The sequence below is a fragment of the Protopterus annectens genome, chromosome 4.part1 (genome assembly GCF_019279795.1).
Source record: "Protopterus annectens isolate FY-2018-M chromosome 4.part1, PAN1.0, whole genome shotgun sequence".
Taxonomy (NCBI): domain Eukaryota; kingdom Metazoa; phylum Chordata; order Ceratodontiformes; family Protopteridae; genus Protopterus; species Protopterus annectens.
The window spans coordinates 814,925,686-814,951,610 of NC_056734.1; the positions used below are offsets into that span (position 1 = coordinate 814,925,686).

Below are 25,925 nucleotides of genomic sequence, written 5' to 3' on the forward strand. Positions count from 1 at the left end.
CTGAATTTTAGGATAGTCTGTGGTTCATCAAAATATCTATTTCAAAAAAGCTGATAAAGAATCCCTCGCCTGAACCAGCTCATCTTGTGAGGTTGCAGAATGCAGTGTAGTTGGAACAGTGACTGGAAAAAATATGATGTTTGTCTGATATTAATCACCAGTGCTAGAGGGACCAACAACAAAGATGCCAGCTTACTTAAGAGAGATGACAGCTGTGCACTGGGCACCAAGGGTGAAGTACAGTTGTGTCCCAGTTACCATAACTGCAGATGTTTGAGTCGATCAACGTTACAGTACTGATTCTTGATTCCTCCTGTCATTCATAAGCTCGCAGCCAGCCTGACTTCCAGAGTCTTTGCATCATCTCTAGCTAATGGACTACAGTGACTGACATCTGGATGTCAGTGTATAAGAAGTGTTCAGTCGGAGCCATCTTCAGGTCTTTCTAATCAGTGAGCAAGCAGTATGATGCCTGAGGACAGCATTACCTTCCCAGCTGTCTGAATTTGAGTGAAAAGAAGGAAATCAAAGGAGGCAGAAAGGGGATGACAGAGATAAGAGGACAATCTGCAGAAAAAATCTCCTCTAGAGGAATCTTCCTCTTCTTAAAAAAACACTTCCATGCTCCTTTTAGACGGAGAGACTTTGGAGGTGTATGAATGGGATGAATCTCCAGATTTCAAGAAAGCCATCAACTCCTGAGGTATTTTAAAACAGTCTTGGGCTTCGACCTGAGTATAGGTGGCTGGAGGTTGTGGTGATGTAAACAAAGTGACTTGTTTTGGTTTGGTTGTCCGTTTTACAGGGGTGACGGAAAAATGCAGTTGTGGGACCACAATTTTGGTTGTGACCTTGGTAGTTGGAGAAGACAAGGAGTCTCCTTGGTAAGACACAGTGCAGATGCTAGAAGCAGAGACCCGGGGAGCGACCTCAGATCCAAATAATGTGTAAATCATGTTGGCATTCAAAGGCAGGCCGGAAGCCATGGCAGCCTCCAAGAGGTTGAGCTAGAGGGTCTTGACCTCACCTGACCAGGGGGCTGCAAAGACACCTCACCTAGGTCGTCTGTTGACTTAAAAGCAGAAGTTGGGGCTTTTTCTGAAACATCAGAATCCTTAGTCTTTTCATCTTTCTGAGTTTTTTCTGGAATGACGGTAGAGTGTGCTGCAGTCTGTGGATGCCCTTCGGTAGCAGTGGATTGTGATGTCTCCGAGGAAGCTGAAGATGATGACTCCATATGGGCTGCAAGTACCTTGGCCCTAGTTTTGAGAGTTTCTGCATGGAATTTTGCACAATCAGGATAACTAGATATGTCATGTTGAGGCCCCAAGCAGAACCGACGAAACGAGAGAAAAATCTTTATGTGGGATTTGCTTCCCACACTTCAAGCAATTGTTTACTTTTCTGAACATTAAATTAGTAGGTAAATTTCCCAACGGGATACTTATCTGACTGGAAGGAGAAAAGGATCTCTGGAAACATGAGCAAACTGATCAACTGAGAGTGTACTGAACACATGTGAAGCACATCGGACTGAATGGCTACAAATAAATGAAATACTGCAACACTGACTATGACGATCATCAACAGAAACTACAAAAATATTTTACACCATGGAAGACAGAAAGGCGGAACTGACCTTTGAATCTGACGACTCTTGCCCCAAAGGGATAAGAATCCTCAAAAATGGCAACAGAGTTTCCAAGTATTGTTCTACTTTGAGGAGACCTGATGGCATCTTTGAAGCCTGAAGAGATGCAAGTGTGGTGTGCATAGGCAAAACAGAGAAATTTCCTACCTCTTCCTTTACTTGGAAGAAACACTCAGTTCCCTACCTTTCTTCTTCTTCCTCTCTCTCTGCGCTTCTTATACTCTGAATGTTGTTTCTTCTTAGACTGAGAAAAAGAAACAGTTTGAGGAAGACACATTTTTACTTCCATTTCAACCAGTATGAAGTCTTTCAGTACTTTTTGCCATTTGTAATTAGTTGCACTGTTAAATTTAACAAAAGAAAATGCAAGAGTTGGTACTTTTCCATGTACAGCAGACACAGCAAACATCACATGACACTGGTGGGAGTGATGTGCTTTCTGCAGAGAAACTCTGAAAACAATGGAGTCACGCTGTACTGGTACAAAAGTAAGAAACGCAATGGACAAAGGAAAAGGACAATGACATTTTTTTCACAACTGTAAACTCCAGCCAACAGAAAAGGTAAGAAAAAACTATCGTTCTGTAGCCAAATTACCATAAGAACAGAATATAAAGTTTACAGGTTCTTACTAGACAGGTGGCCTGGTGAACCATATACAGCCCAGCCATGCAATGCAAGAGAGTTTAGTATGTAGAATTGTCAACGTACTCAACAACAGCCATTCTGCTTATCCCAGGAGTAAATTACTGGATGCCCACTGAACCATCAAAGCAGAGCTTGAAAGAAGAAAATGTGTTACACGTTTGATATGCAAGGATAGGCAGGGATTATTTGAGTGAGGAAACTCCAACAGCTCTTATTTATATTGCAGTGAAGCTGCAGGTTGGTACTTAGAGCCACTGTTTTTAGTCTTAGCAGTATTTCTGAGGTGAAGGAGGTCTAGTAGGAGGAGATCTTTCATAGCCCGGAAGGGTCAGAGATCACCATGTAGAAGCAGAAACGTTGAGAGCAGTTACTCTATGTGGGAAGGCTTTTTTGTTTTGTTTGCTCTTTTTTTAGAAATTACAGTCTTCCTAGATGAGAAACATGTTTAGAGTGCAATGTAATCTATGCAGAGGGAAGAATACATAGGGATTATGACATCCATGGACCTTGAGTACCGTTTGTAATGAACTAGGAAAGGTAGAAGGATCTCCTAACTACAAATAAAGCATGACAACTGCAGAATAGTTCAATGCTGATGAAAGTACCTACATTTCTAATGACAATGTCTGTATTAAGCAAGGCATTTTTTGGCAAGCCCCGTCTTGGTGGCTGAGTATCCATGGAAAAGTCAACAACAGCACCCAGTTTGGAGTCACAGTCAAATCTGGCTAGCCGCAGACCTTTTGTATCTTTGTTCACATAAAAATGGTAGATGTCGAAGTGGGGAGGACTTGGATACATCCCTGAGGAGTACTACCAGTGATGTGACTTTTAGATGAGCAAGTACTTATGATCTTCCAAACTACTAGATCCTCACCCACCCCTACCACCTTCTATATTACTACTGGCAATTACACAAAAATCATCCATGAACTTTAAGCAAAATTACTTGGTGTAACAATTGACAATAATCTAAGATTTGATCTACATATATCGCAAACAATCAAGAAAGTTCATAAAAAATGGGTATCTTATACAGTAACAAAAAATACCTGATACTTCTCGGACTGTTATTTCCAAAATCCATCTCCTGTCAACCTTGCTGTATACCTCCCCAGTTTTTGTTAATCTTAAGACAGATTTAAAGAAACTTGAAATATGCTATAACAATATAGCAAAATTTGCTACTGACTGTCCACATCAGACACAACACTGTTACTCCTTAAAAAAACTATCTTGGCTAGAACTACCACAACTACTATCCTACAATCAACTAATTATAGCACACAAATTATTACATCAGGCTGATAAAACTCCAACTCTGTTAAACATTTTGCAATCTTATTTTACTAACCGCAGTCTTAGATCTAAAAATAAATCACTACTACAAGTGAGCAAATCCACCAACACTATTGGTGATTCTCTATACTCCCACTATGTAGCAAAAGTCTGGAATTCACTTCCTCTTATTATTAGAACTACTTGCAATGCCCATCAGTTTAAAAATTCCCTTAAAAGTTTCCTTAATGACTCTTGCCTTTGTACCTGTACTAGTCCAGGCTAAGCGTCTGTAAAATTGCTTGCTCTTGTTGACTACTACCTATAATTAAACTTACTTAATGTTTTGTAAATTTTCCCGAATTATTATTTTAAAAACATGTATGTACTGCTTTCTCTGTAAAATTGCCTTCTGCAATATGTATACTGTCAAAAAAAGTTATCGACTATATTGTAAAATTTTGTATTATACCATGATCCCCCCAAAACGTGCACGCTGATTGGCCAGCGTGCCCGTTGTAAATCGAGTTATACTAATGGAAAAAGGTCCGGTCGCCCGGACTTTTTTCCATTAGTATAACTCGATTTTGAACATTGTTCGCTATGTTAAATGGGTTTAACATAGCGAGACAGTTTAACATAAGCAACTGACTGCGTTGCTTATTTTAAAAGCTGTCTCGCCATGTTAAACCCATTTAACATAGCGAGACAGTGTTTAAAAAACGGAGAAAGCAAGATCTCCGTTGCTTTTAGTGTTCGCTATGTTAAATGAGTTTAACATAGCGAGACAGTTTAAAATAAGCAACGGAGATGTCCGTTGCTTATTTTAAAATTGTATCGCTATGTTTAACTCATTTAACATAGCGAACAAAAAAGCAACGGAGATCTTGCTTTCTCTCAGTTGCTCAGTTCTGATGTACTGCGCAGGCACGCAGTACATCAGAACTGCCGCGGATGCCAGACATCTGCGGAAGGGCAGTAAACAGGCATTATACTATGCCATTATTTAAGAAAAGTAACAGTTTCTTTTCTTAAATAATGTCATGATAATAGCAATAACCACTTCTGGGTGTGGGTAATGCTAACTTTACCCACGGTTGGCTTTGTTTGGTCCCCGAGGGCGAACCACGCCAACCGTGGGTAAATTTAGCATTACCCACACCCAGGCGTGGGTTATTGCTATAATAAGTTTTTATATACTTTTATGTTACATGTGGAGCTTTTCTCCCAGGGTCTCCACTGAAAATAGGTCTTCACCGAGTCGGACTTTTCCAGTAACTAAATGTAAAATAAATAAATAAATACAACCAATTCTTGGGGCTTGATTCCAAAAGACTTGCTCTCAGTGTAAGTGACCAATTATACTGACAATAGCCTGAGAGCAGCTGTTTTGGAATCTGGCCCCTGGTACAAGCTTGCTTACAGACGGGCCTTACAGTGAAGCAAGTCACTTACACTAAGAGCAAGTCTTTCCAAATCCGGGCAGACATACACTGAGAGCAACTCTTCTGGAATCTTGCTCTTACTGTGTGTGCTTCGACAGCTAATTTTCAGTGCAATGGATGACAATGGGGTTTATGTTTAAACTAGTGAGTTTGTCAATAACACTGGCTCTGGGAATAATATCAAAGGTTTTAACAATATCTGGATATGCAGTACGGACAGAAAGGGCTTTGTTGATGGTACCTATTACAATTTCGAAAAAAAATTTACCTGATTAAGAAGACAGGATCTACATTTTACAAAGCAAAATTAACTAGGGTCAACAGTTTCTCGGTCATCAATTTCATTGTTTATGAAGCTGACCAGTTTATGTTATGTCAGCATATAGCAGATGATGGTGAGGCTAACAGGATGACAACTGCTAGGGTCTGCAAAGGAGTCATGCTTGTAGGGTGGCACAATAACGACCATTGTTCAGAGGACAGCTACACACCCTATGGAGAGTAAGTTTGAAAAGGTTTAGATCTTTATCAGTGCTGCACTTTGTACTAAACATGAGATGCTCTGGAATACTGTCCAAGCTTATGAAACTATTGTTTTCTAATTTTGGATATAGCTTCTGGGATCTGGTTAATTGAAATTTTGTAGGAAGGGAAGTTTATAGTGATTCAGGAGTGGGAATATGGGGTTGAGTGGCAGGGGTGAAAGTGGAACTGAATTTGTCAACTAGGACACTGGCTACAGTTCTGAGACCTAAAAAGGTAGCACAGTTTTTACTGGAGCTCAGCATGGAATTTAAGTGCGGTCATTGCCGCAGTCATAACTTCAAGAAACTCTGCTACAGGCTGAGGTCAGACACCTTGCTAGACTTTCACAGCTGAGATCTCGCTACCTCAGACACTTCATTTTCTTGCTATACGGGTGGCATTATTTTTTTTCTCTGTGTTCAGTGATATGCACTGTGTCATTTGATACAAAGAATGTATTCATAAATCCTTCAGTTCACACTGAAGACCTGAGCAGATAAGCATCCCATCAAGGATAACTTTACTTCCATTTTTCTTAGTCTTTTGTTACTTGAACTGCTAGTAAAAAAGATTAATTAGATGTCTGAAATGAGCATGCAGTATGGAGATGTAGGGCATGTTCACCCTGCTATAGTTAGTTGTTGTACTTGCAGAAATCAGACCCCCTATACAGACTCCCATGATCAGTGCATTCACTGCTTGAAGTTAGAGCACGATGCCACTAATTTTAATATTTTTGTCAGAGATTCAGACCCAAGACCAACAGGTCCAGACATAAGACGGTCATGGCCTACCTGAACAAAAAGAAACTAGTGGCCATTTTAAGTAACTCTACCATGTCTTCAGACTTGCACACTGGCTACATAGATATGCCCTCAAAAATGAAAAAAGGAGAAGCATAAAGAGAAGCTGATGGAGAGCAGTGAGTCAGATAACTCTCCTTGCGGTCCTTGGTCTGAGGAACTCAGCTTCTCAGAGGCACTTGACCAGTGCCCGGCCCTGATGTCCATTTCATTTGAGGCTTCTGCTGAACTACCTTCAGTGGTCACTATAATGTTCCTAGTGTCTCCTGGTACACACATCTCACCAGACCAAACAAACAACAAAGAAGTCCACAGCACATGAGAAACAGATGAATATCATAAGAGACCAGCCACAAAAACATCAATAAGCCTTGTATGAAATGTTCCTGCTCTAAGTCTAACTCAAAATAAGACAACTGTCTGTAGTGTTTAGGCAGATAAATCAAAACTGCAAATCAAAGTTAGATGTGTGTTTTGGACAAGGACTAATGATGCTCCTCCTACGGTTTCTGGCATATCCTAGGGGAGTTACCATCAGTTAAATGCCTTTGATAAAAATGTGAAAAAAAACTGTGTTACATATAAATCTGCCACTGAATCTCAAACACCTGTATACTATTACAGCAACAGTTGATGAATTCTTTAAATTAAAAAAGAAAAAACTAAAATGACATAACTGAAAAGAACAAAAAAAACAGGTACCTGTTTGTGAAGATTGAGACAATCAATTTCAGAAAGCACCCAGCCCATGCTGCCATCTCCCCCACAAACCAGTATTCGGAAGGTGTCGAACTTCTGAAACAAGCGTAAACTGCAACAAAGTTAACATACAATAGAGTTAGATCAGTGTGCAAGCTGCAAACTCCTACAATATCATGACAGCATCAGACACGCAAGCATAATAAAATGGGTAGGTAGAGACGATGTGGCTAAGCACCTCCTAAGACAGTGAGGGTGGGCAGTGGTGGTGCCAAAAAGCATCAAGTAATCTTGCATAGAGGGTCATAGCATGACAAAGATATTTAGACCCAAGTAAGGACACCAAGTAGGAGCACGGCAGTAAGAGCCAGTGATAGGAGCTGAATGCATCGTGATGTGAAGGGAGGGGTTTTAGGTGGCAATGCAAAAAGACGTGGATGGGTGTTTATGTGACAGAAGACTAGGGAGAGGGCATGAGGGAGGGGTGGCTGGGTCATAATGTGATGGGAGGTGACTAGATCATGGTGTAAGAAGACAGAACTGGGTCACGATGTGAGACAGAAAGAGAGAGGGGATGTGGCCAGGTCACGAAGTCAGATTAGGCAACCGGGTCACAATGTAAGAGAAGGTGATCAGATAAAAATGTGAGAGGGAGGTGTCTATCTCACAATGTGAGAGGTGGCAGGTCATGATGTCAAGAGTAGGTGACTGGGATACAATGTGAAAGACAGTGACTGAGATATGATGGCAGAGTACATGATTGGGCTAAAATGTGAGAGAAGACAGAGCAATGGTGTGAGGAAAGCTGTGATAAGAGATATGCTGTGTGACAATGTGACTGAACATTTCAAAGTTGATGTACTTGCTGTCTCTGTTGTAAAGATATTCTTCTGACTTCATACCTTCTCCTGCATCCTATAAGCATCACAATGACAACATACAGACAAGAAAGCATTCTCTCAAACTTTTTGGGGTACTTCAGCACCTGACTCAATGTAATGTTACTATGTTTTTCACTCCTCCTATACTATGACTATATTCACATACCCTTTGTCTCTACAGTGCATCCATATAGCAATCTCCATCTTTTACCTTGTTTTTGGTACAAACCTGATTTGCATGCATTCCCCCAAGATAAAACCATTTATTCATAAATGTTGCAGCTCTGAGCTCCAAATTCTTTCCTACATACAGATCCAGGAACATGGGAACTTCAGCATCTTTATTAGTGCTATCTGAACAGAGAGAACAGTCTTCTTATACTTCTATCTACTCCCTTCTCTTCTGCAACTAAAACAGGTTAACAACCCTAGCACAGTCTTCTCTTCAGCAAACTGTCCTAGCTCAAATACCCTGACTTAACTGGCACAATGTTATTTCCTATACCTCACTCTCTAAATTTGAGGTCTTCAGGAATGACAGATCAGGTACAATAAAAGGGAGCAGAGTTCTGCTGCTGCTAACATTCTCAGCAGTAACCTACTCCTGACTGCACTGCCCTTTACAAAGGCACATGCCCTAAATGGGTTACTGTAAAACAGGCTAAAGGTATTCACAAAAAGGCAAGGCTTGCTGCCTTTTAACATACCTCTGCCAGCAATACTAACTGACTAAATGGTAATGTAAACTTAACAAAAATTCGCAAAGACTCACTATTCTACTTCTAGAGACTTTAACAGCAAACAGAACAACAAAGCAACATTAACACTCAAATAAATGACAAAATACCAGAGAACACCTCCGCTGCATTTGTCAAGCAATGCCTGCTTTTAACATATTCTTTTTCTACTTTCTTGGATCCTTTTAGGAACTTACATCTAGAAATCACTCTCATTTATAACTGTTACTTCACAAACTTAAACACTGTTTATGGGCTACTGACAGCCAAGGTCCAATTTCCCAAATTCACCAGAGCTTGCTGAAGTTTCATAGTTTGGTTATTACCTGTGCTCAGGTCCTATAGGGCCAATTTAGAATACAGACTTCAGAATATTGATACCAAAAGCATGAGCGCCAACCCAGGGAGAATATCCTTCTTTAACATATTGTTATGTATCAATATATAAACATAAATGCATTTCTAAAGCAGTGGAAATATGTGATAGCTGTTTATAGTCTAAAATGTGTCCAAAACACCTCCTTAGTCCTATAAATCCATCATTGTTGTATCCTATCTTCACAAAAAGCTGACAAAAAGTAGTTGGAACTCAAATTAAACAGCACCTCAAGGACTACAGCCTAATTTTGTGACAAAAAACATGGTTTTAGAAAAGTACAGTTTTGTACCTACCATAAATGTAGATGTCCGATAGGTATGCATCTGCAGTCCTTACATATGGGTTGTCCTGCCTCAGGCAGCCCTTCGGTTGGCCGGATTCCAAAGTCTGGGTCCGGCGTCGGCTGATGTCGCCCTTTCCCCGACGTCAGAGCGCCTGGGGTATAAAAGTGTCAGCCGACGCCATCTTCCTCAGTTTTTCTTGCCCCAGATGCCAGGTGCCCTCTAAGGAAGGCTAAATTTGGAGAAATGCAAAATATTCCAAACATGCACAGTAATATAAAACAAATACACCATAATAGATAACCCCAGCTAGCTATAAAAGGGGTAAGTACCCTAGAAATACCACAGAGGGGAAGGAGGGAGGGTAAACCTGACTGCAGATGCATATCTATCGGACATCTACATTTATGGTAGGTACAAAACTGTACTGTCCTTCAAGGATGCATCTGCAGTCCTTGCATATGGGTAGAATACCATAGCCAAGCTGGGGGTGGTAGGATCTAAGAAAAAGATGGTGTAGCTAAAATGCCCTGCAGGACTGCCGTAGCAAAGCCTGCTCTGGATCTGGAATATAAGGGTAAATTGTAATGCTTGGAAAATGTATGCACGGAGCTCCATGTAGCAGCTTCTAAAATGTCCTTGGTAGCCACCCCTCTTAAAAAGGCTGTGGAGGTGGCTGTGGCTCTGGTGGAATGAGGTCTGATGTTAGTTGGCACAGCTTTTCCATGATAAGAGTAGCAGAATCGAATGCAATTTCCTATCCATTTTGAAATTGTCTGTTTGGAAATTGCTTTTCCTTGAATACCTGCAGCATATGCTACCAACAGCTGGTCAGTTTTTCTGAAAGTCTTAGTTCTGTCCAAGTAGTAGCACAACTGTCTGTGAATGTCCAGGGTACGCAGGAGTTTCTCCCCCTTGTTTTGTGGATTTGGAAAGAAGGTAGGCAGGTGAATAGCTTGGTTCAATGAGACCCTGGATACCACCTTTGGCATGAATGAAGGATTGGTTCTCAAAGAGACTCTGTCCTGATGAAAAATAAGGAATGGTTGTACTGCCATGAGTGCCTGCAATTCAGATACTCTTCTTGCTGAGGTTATGGCCAGAAGGAAGGCAGTCTTCCAAGACAGGAACTGTAACTCTGAAGATGCTGCTGGTTCAAAGGGAGGTAGAGTCAACTTTTCCAACATGAAGTTAAGGTCCCATGTAGGCACTGGTGGTTTTCTTGGAGGATTGATGTTTTTAATTCCTCTCAGAAACTGCCTTAGGAGAGGATGAGAGAAGACATGTGGATCAGTATTGTATTCTGCTGAAATTGCTGAAGCATGAATTTTTATGGAAGAGTAAGAAAGGCCATTGTGGAGCATTTCTGCCAAGTATTCCAGGATATGTGCCATGCTCATCACTGTGGCATCTAGGCCCTTTGCGGTGCTCCAAGTGTGGAATCTTTTCCATTTTGCTGAATATGCCTTTCTCGTGAAAGGTCTGCGAGCTTCCATGATGATATCCTTCACTCTCTTGGATAGCTTTTCCTGGTGAGGAGTCAAGGTATTCACCAGGCTGTCAGCTGCAGGGTTCTCAGGCTGGAGTGCAGAGTTTTGTAATTGTGCTGTGTCAGAAGGAGTGACCATTGTGGTAGAGGCCACGGTTTCGTGTGTGACAGGCTCCGTAACAGTGGGTACCAGTGCTGCCTTGGCCAATCCGGGGCTATTAGAATCACTTTTGGCTGCTCTGTCCTGATTTTCAGTAAGACCTTGGTCATTAGTGGAAGTGGTGGAAATGCATACACTGTTGGAGTATTCCAGCTGAAAGAGAGGGCGTCCACTTTCCATGCTTGTGGGTGGTATGTCCTTGAGCAGAATTTCTTCAACTGATGATTGTGGTGGGAGGCAAAAAGATCTATGTCCAGCCTCCCCCATGATTGTGTTATCTGAAGGAAGATGTCTGGGTGCAGCATCCATTCGTGTGGATCCATGGTATTTCTGCTTAGGCTGTCCGCCAGTATATTGTCTTTTCCTGGCACAAACTGGGATTGCAGCTCTATATTGAGTTTTAGGGAAAGTTCCCAAAGATTCATTGCTAGCCTGCAAAGAGGGTAGGAATGGGTACCTCCTTGCTTGTTTATGTACCACATAACTGTGGTATTGTCTGTCCTTATTAGCAGGTGGCTTTGATGTAGAAAGTGCTTGAAGGCCTCGATTGCATGTATCACTGCCAGCATTTCCTTTTGGTTTATGTGCATGTGCAATTCTTTCTGAGACCGTAGTCCTTGGATGCATCTGTCCTCCATATGCGCTCCCCAACCATGGTCTGAAGCGTCCAAGGTAATGGTTTGGCTGGTTACTGGTTTGCTGACAGGCAGACCCCTGTTTGACTGGCTTGCTTGGGCCCACCACAGAAATTCCTTTTGAAGGCATGGAATGAGTGGTATCAAAGCTTCCAGGCTGTGATTGTGCTGAGACCATAAACTCCTTAGGTACCTTTGTAGTTTTCTCATATGCAGCCTTGCTTGTGGAATCAGAAGAATGCACGATGCCATGTAACCCAGGGCCTGCAGGATTTTCCTTGCAGTCATCTGAGTTTGTTTTGTCAGGTTTTTGAAGTAATCCGGTAGTTGTCTTTGTTTTTCTTCTGTGAGAAAAGCCATTTGGGTGGTTGTATCTAGTTCCGCACCCAGAAAAGTTATTCTTTGGGATGGCACAAGTCTTGACTTGTGAATGTTGACTGTGTATCCCAAGGCCTGCAGTAGGCGGGTGGCATAATTCAAATGTTTCACCATAACTTGTTGGCTGTCCGCTTGTATAAGGCAGTCATCCAGATACGGGTTTATTTGAATCCCCTGAAGTCTGCAGTGTGCAATTACTGATGCCAGGCATTTCGTGAATACTCTGGGCACAGCAGATAAGCCAAAGGGCAATGCTGAGAATTGATAATGCTCTGAACCTGCAAGAAATCTGAGGTGTCTTCTGCAACTTTGTCTGATAGGGACATGCAAGCATGCCTCCTTGAGGTCTTGAGTTACCAGCCAAGACCCCTTGCCCAGCATGGGAAGGAGTTGCTGTAGGGTCAGCATTTTGAATTTTGGCACAATGAGATAAGTATTCAGTGCGGACAAATCGAAAATAGGCCTCCATTGTTTTTCTTTTCTTGGTACAAGGAATAGTCTGGAATAAAATCCTTGGCCTTGTTCTGCGAGAGGAACCATTTCTATAGCTTTCATTTGCAATAGGTTGGCAATTTGTTTTAAAGCCTCTGCCCTTTGATTCGGTGGCAGGTTTGGCATTCTCTTTCTTTCTGGTAATGTATGGAAATGGAACCTGTATCCTTTGTCTATTATTTGCAGTGCCCATTTGTCCCTTGTAATACTGTGTCAATTTCTTGAGAATAAAGACAACTTTCCGCCCAAAGGTGCTTCTAATTGAGCCCTGGTCGGCGGGGTCAAGGTGAAGTCATTGAGTCTGTCCTTGTGTAGCGGTTGTTGGTCCTGCACTACCTCACTGGTTAGGAGGCTGCCATTGACGTCCTCTGTAGGAGCCTCTAGCTTGCCCTCTACCTCTGGCACGCCTGTTCTTGCCTCTGAAATCTCTCTTCTGGAAAGGACCAATTCTTAGAAGGCCAATTTCTGCTGAATCTTGGTGGTTGTACCTGGAGGAAATCTTTGACTGTTTGTACAGATTTAGCCTTTTCCTCAAATTTCTTTAAGACCTCCTGAGCAGTAGAGCCAAATAACTTTTGCTTTTCCAGTGGAGCATTCAGAAGCTTAGCCTTAACATGATCTGGAAGAGATTGTTCCTTCAGCCAAGCATGTCTACGTATGACTGCACCTGTCATTGCTGACCTACATGAAGCTTCCAATGCATCATAACCACACTGCAAGAAATGGTTGCTAACCTGTTGTGACTTATGATCTAGGGGTTCAGGAGAAGACAGTTTTTTCTGCAATTCATCTAACAAATACTCTTGGTACTGTATCATATGAAATTGACAATTTAAAGCCCTCATGGACAGAGTGGAAGAAGTATACACTTTTTTACCCCATCTCTCTAAAGCCCTGGACTCCCTTTCAGAGGGGAGTGGATTTTTAGTAATGGCAGCTGCAACCCCTTTAGGACCCTGGGAAATAGTTTCTGGGTCAGCAGAGTGGGCCTTGTAAAGGAAATGATGTGAGTCCGGGACCCTGTAGTACCTATCGTGCTTAACAGGAGCCGGAGGAAGGGTGTCAGGGGTAGTGCTAGACTCAGAATACACATCAAATGAAGCTTAAAACAGGAGGAATAGCCAAAGGTCTATGCTGAGGTAAATGAAGGAAAGTCCTTAATCTCTTCCTGGAATCGGAGAATTCCTGGCCCTGCCATTGGAAATGCTCTCTCATGGAGTGAAGGGTCTCCCCAAAGGACAGCTCTTCAGGAGGGGAGGCAGAGGGAATAGATTCCTCTGCATCAAAATCCTCATAGGCCGTGAAGGCCTCCTCCTGGTAGTTCATAGGTTCATAGGTTCATACTAGGCTATCTGCCCTAGGGCATTTATAAGCCTAGCCAGAGTGTGTGTGGCTTTCACCACCCCTTAAGATGAGAATACTATACCCATTAGTTTGCTGTGCCTCTGTCCAGCAGTGATACAGAAATGATTCCCGGGGTAAACCTACGATCTCCCATCCACTCGTCAAGATTTCTCTTGAACAGAGTCAGTGAGGGGCTCTGCCTCACATGGACTGGGATTCTGTTCCATAGTGTAGGGAGTCTCTGGGTGATGAATCTGTCCCTCCAGCATGTCCTATTTATATCCGTGTTGAGGTTTAAGTCTCTTGCTCGTGGCTCTGGTGGATTTGGATTTTTGAGGTGGAGCATGTCCATTAATTCCGGGTTGGACATGGCCTTGTATGTCAGGCACAGATCACCTCTGAGCAGACGGTATGCGACTGAATAGAGCTGGAGTTTCTTCAGTCGGGCATCGTATGACATATGTTTGAGCCCCTTTATCCTTTTGGTGAGGAACTTTTGGGGTCTTTCCAACTGCTGCAGGTGTCGGGTAAGGTACATTCCGAATGGGGCGTTGTACTCAATCATTGGTCTGATAAGTGAAGAGTACAGGGTACAATGACCTCTCCTGATCTGGATGTGAATCCCTTCATGATCAGGTGGGCAATGTAAAAGGTCTTCCTAACCACTTTGGCAATGTGAGTGTCAAAAGAGAGGTTACTGTCAACTTGGGTCCCCAGGTCCCTGATAACTTCTTCCATGTTTAATGGATTACCACCTATGTGGTAATTATGGGTTACCTTGTTTTTCCCAAAGGGTATGACTATACATTTTTTGGCATTTAGCTTAAGGCCATGGCTCTGGCACCAGTTATCCATTTCTATGAGACCTTTCTGGAGGATGTCTGTGTCTGATGGAGTGTCAATTATGGTGCCCAGTTTGCAGTCATCTGCAAATTTTGTCAGCCACAATCCCCCTATGTTTGCCTGCACATCAGAAAAATAAATGCCGAACAAGAGGGGGCCCAGGACTGAGCCCTGTGGGACACCGCACGTGACCGGCTTAGAGTCTGACATGGCACCAGCAACTCTAACCCTGTGTGTTCTGTCCTTGAGCCAGTTTGCAACCCATCTTGTGACATATGGGTTTACATCTAAGCTGGTGAGCTTTTCTATGATGCCCGAGTGTGGTATTGTGTCGAATGCTTTTGCTAGGTCAAGGTAGGCTGTGTGAACTGCCTTACCCTCATCAATGGCCTTAGTGACTGTTTCGAAAAAGTCGACCAAGTTCAAGAGGCAGGATCTGTCCTTGACAAAGCCAAATTGGGTAGGATCCAGTGTCTGTAGGTCCCCAATGTCTTTATTTATGAGTTCCATTATGATCCTCTCCATAGCTTTGCAGACAAGGCTCGTCAAGCTTATGGGGCAGTAATTTCCAGGGTCCGTAGAAGCACCGCCTTTGTGGAGTGGGACCACAGTTGCCGTACGCCATTCTTTGGGTACGTATCCTGTAGTAAGGCTAAGATTAAACAGCAGCCTTATGTGTGGGTTTAGTTCCTCATTGAGTTCATGTAGCACACAGCCAGGGACACCGTCCGGTCCCATTGATGCTGTGTTTTTTGCTTTAGAGAGAGCAGCTCTCACCTGGGCATCTGAGATGTTTGGGAGGCTAGACTCTGGTGGGATAGATATTTCTCCTTTTGGGGGGGGGGGGAGAAATTTGCACTGGACCTGTCTGCCAGTATGTTGGCAATGTCTGTGGGTTCAGTGATTTTTTTATCATTTTGGACTAATTCTGAGCATATCTGGGAGTTTCCACCCAGGTTTCTAACATAGCTAAAGAAGGCTTTATGATTGTCTTTTGTGTCATTAGCGATTTTTCTCTCAAAGTTGGCCTTGGATGATTTTATGAGTGATCGTAGTTTTTTGCTAGTATTGATCAGAGATGCCTTCCCATTTAGGGATTTTGCTCTGTCATGTAGTAGCTTTCTCCTCTTGTTGTAGAGTTTGTTTATGGCTGGAGTCCACCAGACCGGGCGCCTGCCTTTGGTGGAAAGGGTCTTGATTTTATTAGGGATTGCTTGATCCATACATTCCTGGAGGTGCTCATAGAAGGCATTTGTAAGGGTTTCAGCAGCGTGGGTTGTGGTTTCCACTGGCTCGGGGGCCTTGAAGGATACCACTCCAGTCTTAAGAAGTGTGAAGTTTGCTTTTTGAGAAGTTCTTCACTGTGGTCTTTTTTGCTGGGGGTGGGGGCGGGATGTGGATCTCCAGTGAGATTAATTTATGGTCTGATCTCACCAATGATGGATATACTTCCGGTGTAGAGCATTTTGTCCCCAGAACAGAGCCATCAGAGGCCTCATCAGAGGACTGAGGATCAGCGGACTCAACCCTGGGCCTTTTGTCTAGTGGAGGTTGAGAGCCCCTGTCCGGATGAGGCTGAGAGCCCCTAATTAAGGAAATAAGATCCTCAGCCAAACTTAGTATCTGTGAACCTGTAGTGGATCCCTGAGAAATAGTCTTGGGAGGCAGAGATTTTTGTTGCTTAGCAGCTTTAGCCCTAGTGAATACTTTTATGGACATGGATGCAGGAGGCCTGGCTGCTCCACGTGCTGGTGTAGTTTTGTCTAGGGGAATTGTGTCGGTAGATTCCTGAACACCGTTTTCCGAGGGTAAATCTATAACCGACTCAGAAGAGGCCTCCGGGGCCGAGGTTGTCGGTTGTGCGATTTCTATGGTCGGAAGTACCAAGGACTCGGTTTCAGCCGAGACCGAGACACTCGCGGTAGGCCTAGGCGTGGTTTCAGCCGAAACCACGGTCCGCATGTGTCGGTCCTTGTCCTTCCGTTTTTTGGTTAAATGAGAAGTCGGAGTCTCCAACGGCATAGTGTAAGAGAAACTAGCCCCAAAAAATTCCTCTGCAAACTCCGACCGAAAGAGTGCGTCGATTAAAGGAGGCACAGGCAGTACAGGCCGAGACGTCGTGGTCTGGGCCTAGGCAGGGGAGGCAGTAGGAATGGAAATCCTTTTGAGGTATTTGTTTCCCACAAGTCAAGCAATTATTAACTTTAAGCGTTTGATCTGACATCGGCTGAGGCAAGAAAGAGTCCCCAACGGGGTACTTAGCTTTTTGAAGTCTTCGGTAGCTGAAGTTACAGGAGCTGGCCGACTGGCACTTGCAAACTGCTTCTTCTTCAGGCACCACGCGGCAAGAAAGACTGAGGAAGATGGCGTCGGCTGACACTTTTATACCCCAGGCACTCTGACGTCGGGGAAAGGGCGACATCAGCCGACGCCGGACCCAGACTTTGGAATCCGGCCGACCGAAGGGCTGCCTGAGGCAGGACAACCCATATGTAAGGACTGCAGATGCATCCTTGAAGGACATCATATACAGTACTACTCACTTCCCCAAAACACCTACACAGCCACAGACCTTGGTCTTCTAATAGGAGTTGTATATATCAACTTAAAGCTTCTGACTGTTCCACATAAAAAACTACCTGAACTGACAGCTCTAAATTTATTCCATTTCAACAACTGTTTTGCAAAAAGAACATACAGGGTGAGAATGGGGGAATCCATCCCTCCATTCTTTCCTAAATATCAGGAATTTCTCATGGATCACAAGTGATTCCACTACTGCTTTCTATTTTTAATAACGCCGTCTCTCAGTCGCCACTCAGCATTAAGATGCTAAAGTACGCTGATGACCTAGTACTTTGGAATTTTGAATAATACTCCAGGTATAATGAAAAAGCATTCACCTGTGCCATTTTTCAAATATTCACCTAGTTGCAAGAAAATGTCTAATATTAAATCTCCACAAAACTAAAGGTTGTTCTTCTAGAAAACAAACTAATGAAACACACACAAATAGACAAAATCATAGTGAGCAATGGATTTTCAGTATTTGCCCCACAGTGGAAGCTGCAAAACACACACACACACACACACACACACACACACACACACACACACACACACACACACACACGCACACACTCTCTCTTTTTTTAAATATCTAGCCAACCTTGACCTTCTCCGAAGGTATCAGGGCACTTTCAAAAAAGAAAAGTTATATAAACTCTTACCATAACCATAGATGTTCTTCTCTTCCATATTGCAGTATTCAGTACATATGGGTTTACTCCCTCTTGCTACCCAAATGTCCGGTCAGTATACAAAAGATTTCAGTCACTGTATGGTGCATGGGACGCCTGACATGGCTAGCAGAACGTGGGCCATAAAAGTGATATCTGCATGCACCAGCCCTCAAAAAGTACAGTTTTGTACCTACCATAAATGTAGATGTCCGATAGGTATGCAACTGCAGTTCTTACATATAGGTTGTCCTGCCTCAGGCAGCCCTTCGGTCGGCCGGATTCCAAAGTCTGGGTCCGGCGTCGGCTGATGTCGCCCTTTCCCCGACGTCAGAGCGCCTGGGGTATAAAAGCGTCAGCCGACGCCATCTTCTTCAGTGTTTCTTGCCCCAGATGCCAGGTGCCCTCTAAGGAAGACTAAATTTTGAAAATAAAGAAAAAAAAAATTCCAGACAAGTACAATAACATAAAAACAAATACACCATAAAAGATTACCCCAGGTAGCTAAAATGAGGGGTAGAAACCCAAAGGAATACCACAGAGGGGTAGGTGGGAGGGAAAACCTGACTGCAGTTGCATACCTATCGGACATCTACATTTATGGTAGGTACAAAACTGTACTATGTCCTTCAAGGATGCAACTGCAGTTCTTACATATGGGTTGAATACCATAGCCAACCTGGGGGTGGTAGGCACTAAGGCAAAGATGGTGTAGCTAAAATGCCCTGCAGGACTGCAGAAGCAAACCCTGCTCTGGATCTGGAATATAAAGGCAGGTTGTAATGTTTGGAAAATGTATGCATGGAGCTCCATGTAGCAGTCTGCAAAGAGGGTAGAAATGGGTACCTCCTTGCTTGTTTATGTACCACATAACTGTGGTATTGTCTGTCTTTATTAGTAGATGGCCCTGATGCATGAACTTTTCGAAGGCCTTGATTGCATGCATCACTGCCAGCATTTCTTTTTGGTTGATGAGCAGGTGCTTTTCTTTTTGTGTCCATTGTCCTTGAATGCATCTGCCCTCCATGTGCGCCCCCCATCCATGGTCTGAGGCTTCTGTTGTTATGTTTTGACTTGTATGAGGCTTGCTGAAAGGCAGACCTTTGTTTATCTGGCTTGCTTGAGCCCACCACAGAAATTCCTTTTGGAGGCATGGAATGAGTGGGATCAATGCTTCCAGGCTGTGGCTGTGTTGAGACCATAAACTTTGTAGATACCATTGTAGTTTCCTCATATGCAGCTTTGCGTGTGGGATCAGAAGAATGCAAGATGCCATGAAACCCAGGGCCTGCAGGATTTTCCTTGCAGTCATCTGGGTGTGTGTTGCCAATTTTCTGAAGTATTCTGGTAATTGCTTTTGTTTTTCTTTTGTCAGAAACGCCATCTGGGTGTTTGTGTCCAGTGTGGCACCCAGGAAAGGTATTTGTTGGGATGGTACGAGACTTGATTTCTTTATATTGACTGTGTATCCCAAGGCCTGCAGTAGGTGAATGACGTAGTCCAAGTTTTTTAACAAGGCTTGTTGGCTGTCCGCTTGTATAAGGCAGTCGTCCAGGTAAGGGTATATTTGTATCCCCTGGAGTCTGCAATGCGCAATTACTGATGCCAGGCATTTCGTGAACACTCTGGGTGCAGTAGATAAGCCAAAGGGCAATGCTGAGAATTGATAAAGCTCTGAGCCTGCAAGAAATCTGAGGTATCTTCTGCAACTTTGTCTGACTGGGACATGCAGGTATGCCTCCTTGAGATCCAGAGTTACCAGCCAAGACCCCTTGCCCAGCATGGGAAGGAGTTGCTGTAAAGTCAGCATTTTGAATTTTGGCACAATAAGGTAAGTATTCAGTGCGGACAAGTCCAGAATGGGTCTCCATTGGCTTTCTTTTCTTGGAACAAGGAACAGTCTTGAATAAATCCTTGGCCTTGTTCTGCAGAAGGAACCTTCTCTATTGCTCTTATTTGAAGTAGGTTTGTTATCTGTTTGAGTGCCTCTGCCCTTTGATTTGGTGGCAGGTTTGGCCTGCCATGTCTTGTTGGTAGTGTATGAAAATGGAGTCTGTATCCTTTGACTATTATGTCCAGTATCCATTTGTCCTTTGTAATATTGTGCCAATTTTGTGAGAATAAAGATAATTTTCCGCCCAAAGGTGCTTCTAATTGAGCCCTGGATGGCGGAGTCAAAGTCAAGTCATTGACATTGTCCCTGCGGAGCAGTAGAAGGTCCTGCCCCACCTCTCTGGTTCGGAGGCTGCCATTGGCGTCCTCTGTAGGAGCCTCGAGTTTGCCCTCTACCTCTGCCACGTCTGTTTTTGCCTCTTTGAAATTTGTTTGTGTCTGGAAAGGCCCAATGCTTAGAAGGCCAATTCCTGCTGAATCTTGGAGGCTGTACCTGGAGGAAATCTTTGACTGTTTGCACTGATTTTGCCTTTTCCTCTATTTTCTTTAAAACCTCTTGTGCAGTAGCACCAAATAGCTTATGTTTCTCTAGTGGTGCATCCAAAAGCTTAATTTTCACATGGTCTGGCAATGTTTGTTCCTTTAACCAAGCATGTCTGCGTATGACCGCACCTGTCATTGCTGCTCTACATGAAGCTTCCAATGCATCATATCCACACTGAAGGAAATGGTTGCTAACCTGCTGAGTATTATGAACCAATTCCTGTAAGCCCTTCCTATCTAATGGTTCAGGGGAAGCCAATTTCTTTTGCAAGTCATCCAACATGTATTCCTGATACTGAATCATATGAAAATGACAATTTAATGCTCGCATAGAAAGGGTGGAAGATGTATATACTTTCTTGCCCCACCTTTCTAAAGCCCTAGAATCTCTTTCCGAAGGAAGTGGATTCTTAGCAGTAGTGGAGGAAACCCCTTTAGGCCCCCTGAGAAATAGTTTCAGGGTCAGCAGTATGGCCCTTGTACAGAAATTGATATGTGTCTGGGACCCTGTAGTACCTGTCTGGCTTGACAGGGGCAGGGGGGAGGGAGTCAGGGGAAACACTATATTCTAAGTACACATCATCTAAAACATTTAAAACTGGAGGAATAGCTAAGGGTCTATGCTGACGTAGTTTTAAAAATTCCCTTAACCTTTTCCTAGAATCTGAGTATTCTTGGCCTTGCCATTTGAAGTGTTCCCTCATGGAATGAAGCGTTTCCCCAAAGGAAAACTCCTCAGGAGGAGAAGCAGAGGGAATGGATTCCTCCGCATCAGAATCCTCGTAGGCCGGGAAGGCCTCCTCCTGGTAGTCTGAATGTGCAGAATCACCTGAGGCCTCATCGGAGGACTGGGGATCTACCTGCTCAACCCTAGGCCTCTTGACAAAAGGTGGCTGAGAGCCTCTATCTGGATGTGGCTGAGAACCCCTAATTAAAGAAATAAGGTCCTCAGCTAAACTTAAAATTTGAGAACCAGAAGTGGATCCCAGAGAAACAGATCTTGGAGGGAGAGACTTAGCCTGTTTGGCAGCCTTAGCACGTGTGTAGGCCTTAATGGACATAGACACTGGAGGCCTGGCAGCCCCACGTGCTGGAGTAGTCTTATCCACTGAAATGGTGTCAGAAATATCCTGGGCTATGGTCTCAGAGGGGAGAACAGAAACCGGCACCGAGCTGGCCTCCGGTACCGAAGTAACCGGTGGGGCGGTGTCGTCGGTCTGTAGCGGTTGTGAAACTGGCTCAGAAGAGACCGAGACACTCGCGGTAGGCCTAAGCGTGGTGTCGGTCGAGACCGCGGACCGCGAGTGTCGGTCCTTATCCTTCCGTTTTTTAGGTAAATGTGCTGTCGGAAGCTCCGACGGCATGATATAACAGAAATCTTCCCCAAAATAATCCTGTGCAAATTCTGACCGACGCCTAAGAGTGCGTTTATTGAAAGAAGCACAAGCTGTACAGGTCGAGACGTTGTGTTCTGGGCCTAGGCAGGGTAAGCAGTAAGAGTGGAAATCCTTATGAGGTATTTGTTTCCCACAAGTTAAACAATTATTAACTTTTACAGTTTTATCTGACATCGGCTGAGGCAAGAAAAGGTCCCCAACAGGGTACTTAGCTTTTTTGAAGACTTCAGTAGCTGAAAACACAGGAGCTGGCCGACCGGCACTTGCGAACTGCTTCTGCTTCGGGCGCCGTGTGGCAAGAAAGACTGGAGAAGATGGCGTCGGCTGACGCTTTTATACCCCAGGCGCTCTGACGTCGGGGAAAGGGCGACATCAGCCGACGCCGGATCCAGACTTTGGAATCCGGCTGACCGAAGGGCTGCCTGAGGCAGGACAACCCATATGTAAGGACTGCAGTTGCATCCTTGAAGGACATCTGTAAGCCCCAGTCAGAACCAGTCCTAGCAAGAGTAATGCCAATCCTGTGCCATCTAAAAAGGGAAATGCCATATAACACAAGGGGCAGGTGGGTGGAAAGGAATACTGCAACATGGAAGAGATCATCATCTATGATTATGGTAAGATTTTACACAGCTTTTCTATGTCCTTCTATTCACATACTGCAGTATTCAGTACATATGGGTGAGTGCCAAAGCTCAATGTGAAGGGGGAGGTGGCCTAGTACATTTCTCCCGGAATCCATGGAGGATAGCCTTGGCAAAACCACCTCTGCCCTTAGAAATGTGGTCTAACTTGTAATGTTTGGTGAAGGTATGCACCAAAGACCAATTGGGTGCTTCCAGTACAGTGGAGGTATGCAAACCCCTGAAGAATGCCCCTGAGGAGGCCATTACTCTGGTGGAATGTGCTTTAACCGTACTTTGCAGGTATTTCTCATGGTGTTTACAGCAAAAGGTAATAGCTTTGGAAATCCATGTTGAAACAGTTTGTTTATACATTGCCTTCCTTAGGGTCCTGGGGTGGAAGGAGACAAACAGTTGATTAGCCTGTCTGATGGACTTGGTTTTGTGCAGATAAAATCTGAGTTGTCTCTGCATATCTAGGGAATGGAGTACTCTCGCACTGTCTCTCTGTAGGTTAGGGAAGAATGTTGGTAGGTGGATGGCTTGATTTAGGGAAAGGTCATTCACCACCTTGGGCATGAATGAAGGATTAGTTCTAAGAGTAACCCTGTCAGTGTGGAATACTAGGAAGGGTGGAAGAGCCATGACGACATGCAACTTTGACACTCTCCTAGCTGAGGTCAAGGCCACTAGGAGGACAGTCTTTCATGTGCAGTGTTTTAGGGAAGCTTTAGCAGCTGGCTCAAATGGGGGGAGTGTGATCTTCTCTAGAACACAGATGGGGAAGAGGGTTTCCTTGGTGGTCTGGATGAAAAACCCCTTTAAGGAATGGCTTTGCCAGTAGTCTGAAAGCTAGGGGGGAATTCCAGGGGAAGACATGCTGAAATGGCAGACAAGTGGGTCTTAATGGATGAAAAAGCTAACCCTGTCTGCAAAAGTTCACACAGACAAGACAGTACTAGAGGGGTATCGCTTTCTAGTGGGTCCAACTGCATTTTGAGACACCATATGGAAAATCTCTTTCACTTTGATAGGTAAGATTTCCTGGTATTTGGTTTCCTGGCCTCCTGCAGAACAGTGAGCATGTCCTCATTGCAAAGGTGTCTGAAAGGGATCAGAATCCTATCACCCACAGGGTGAGGTGAAGAGATGGCCACTGTGGGTGTATTTCAGATCCCTTGTGCTGTGTGAGAAGGTCCACTCTGAGGGGTAAACTTGTGGTGATTGCCCTTGGATAGCTGTAAGAGAAGGGGGAACCAATGCTCTCCTGGCCAACAGGCAGTCACAAGCAAAATATTTGGTCTGTCCTGCTGGATGTTCAGCAGGACCTTCTGAACAAGGGGGAAGAGGGAATGCATAGAGAAACATCCCCTTCCAGGAGATTGAGAAGGCATCTGTTGCCATAGCCTGAGGTTCTGGAAGTCTGGTGCAGAAGGGTGGAAACTGCCTGCTGATGGAGGAGGCAAACAGGTTTGAGGTGTACCCCACCAGTGGACCAGGTCTAGGAAAACATCCCTGTGAAGCAAACCATTTGTGTGTGTTCATAATGGATATGCTGAGGGAGACTGCCTGATAATTCTGTTGTGAAGGTATGTAAACCACCTGTAAGGTTATTCCCTGGGAGGTTGCCAGTTCACACACGAGGAGAGCTGGTCTGCAAAGCAAGTAAGATTTGGTCCCCCCTGCTTGTTGAGATACCACAGCAATGTGGTATTTGTCAGTAAAGATTTTTAGTGGTCCTTGTTGGAGATTGGTTTGGAAGGCTCACAGGGCCAACAATATTGCCCTCATTTCTTGGATATTGATGTGTTCTTTCCTGTGTGGCCTTGGCCACACTCCTTGCACTTTCAGGTGCCCCAGAGTTGCTCCCCAACCCAAGTCTGAGGCAACTGTGTACATGATCTGTTTGGGCTGAGGTGGTTGGAGGGGAAGACCCAGGTTGAGGTTCACCTGCTTCAGCCACCAATGAATTTACTGTTTGAGGCAGGGCAGGAGGGGTACCCTGTACTCGAGGGGGTGGGAGTGCTGGGTCCAAACTGACCTGAGGTACCATTGCAATTTCCTCATATGGAGTCTTGCTAATGGTAACATGGGGATAGTGAATCACAAACCAAGTCCAGTAAACGAAATCTTCCAACCGTTAAAACAGTTCAGTAATTCTACTTGAGACAATAAACAAAACTTTGTCCAAGAAAGCAAGGGCTAAAGTAAAAACATTTATTTTAAGCGCTTTTCGTCTGCCATAAAAACAAGACTTCATCAGAAACTACATTCAAAATAAAAAGACCGCCATTTATATGCTCAGCTGGTCTATCAAGTCACAATATTTAAAGACACAGTAGAATAATAAAAAGAAAACTGTCAAGAACTTTCAAAACAGTATATGTTGTAGTCCTATCCCCAACCTGTTAGATACCTGCTACATGTACATAGATTAATACATAAGTTAATGTAATGTAACATAACAATGACTATAGAAATCAAAAAATAAACATATAATTTTTATAAATATAACTGTTATAACCAACTAACAACCATACGTGTAGAACAATCATAAAGATGTAAACTTCTATATCTATACTTTTGTTTTATTTTCTATTTGTTGTTTTTTACTTTCTGAGGCTTCTAAGTCTCAGAATACTAGAAATCGAACAAGTGTCATTCAAACCAGGCGTGTTGCAAGCATTAAGTCTAACTTGCCACACTAACTCTAATTCTTCCAGTTTTAATTGTTTAGGACCACCTCTAATGTCAGTTTTTATTTCATCTATAACGACATATTTAAAGGTGTGCCCTATATTAGTACAGGCATGTTTAGCTAAGGCGTTTTCCAGCTTCTGTTTGTTAATAGCATATTGGTGTTCATACATCCTATCGCGGAGCCTCCACTCCGTTTTGCCTACATAAAATGCAGGACACATTTTACACACAGCCAAATATACTATGAAGCTAGAATTACAGTTAAACTTCCCTCTTATTCTATAGCGTGTGCCACTAATAATAAAGTAGTTAGACACTTCAGTGGGAAAAGGTCAACTAGTGCATGCATCTAGAATGTTTACCTTGGACACTGATTTCTCTGATGAATGCTCCCTTCTTAGGAGCATGTTTATACAACGTGGGTATCCAGAATAATTTTTGGATAATTTGATTAATGAGGTACAAATGAAGAGAACCAATAAGGTGTTTTTACCACTTCTTCCTATCAGAAATGTGGTCGTTGTGCATGATGATAGTAATTGTCCGTCAAGACTTGTCAGTTTATATGATGAACATATTAATAGAAATGAAATCAACCTTATCATCACTTATTCAATACATAGCTCTTTATGCATCAATATTATCAAGAAGAACTGGAATTTGTTTAGAACAAATGATAACATTCATACTAAACTAGGTGAATTCCCTAGGGTTACCTTTAGGAAAGGATGCAATTTAAAAGCTATTTTAGAACAACCAAATATTCATAACACTCACCGGTATGGGATGAGTAAATGTGAGAGCTGCAATTACTAAAAATTTATTGAAGTGTCTAACTACTTTATTATTAGTGGCACACGCT

General features: G+C 43.5%; 1 protein-coding gene across 1 annotated transcript in view; it reads right to left on the reverse strand.

Annotated features, from left to right (window-relative positions):
- Positions 1-25,925, reverse strand: part of DGKD (diacylglycerol kinase delta) — a 1,200,459-nt gene that overhangs the window by 344,438 nt on the left and 830,096 nt on the right. Inside the window, exon 10 of the mRNA XM_044070581.1 lies at positions 7,053-7,161. Coding sequence (XP_043926516.1) covers positions 7,053-7,161 — 109 coding nt within the window. The remainder of the gene's footprint in view (positions 1-7,052; positions 7,162-25,925) is intronic.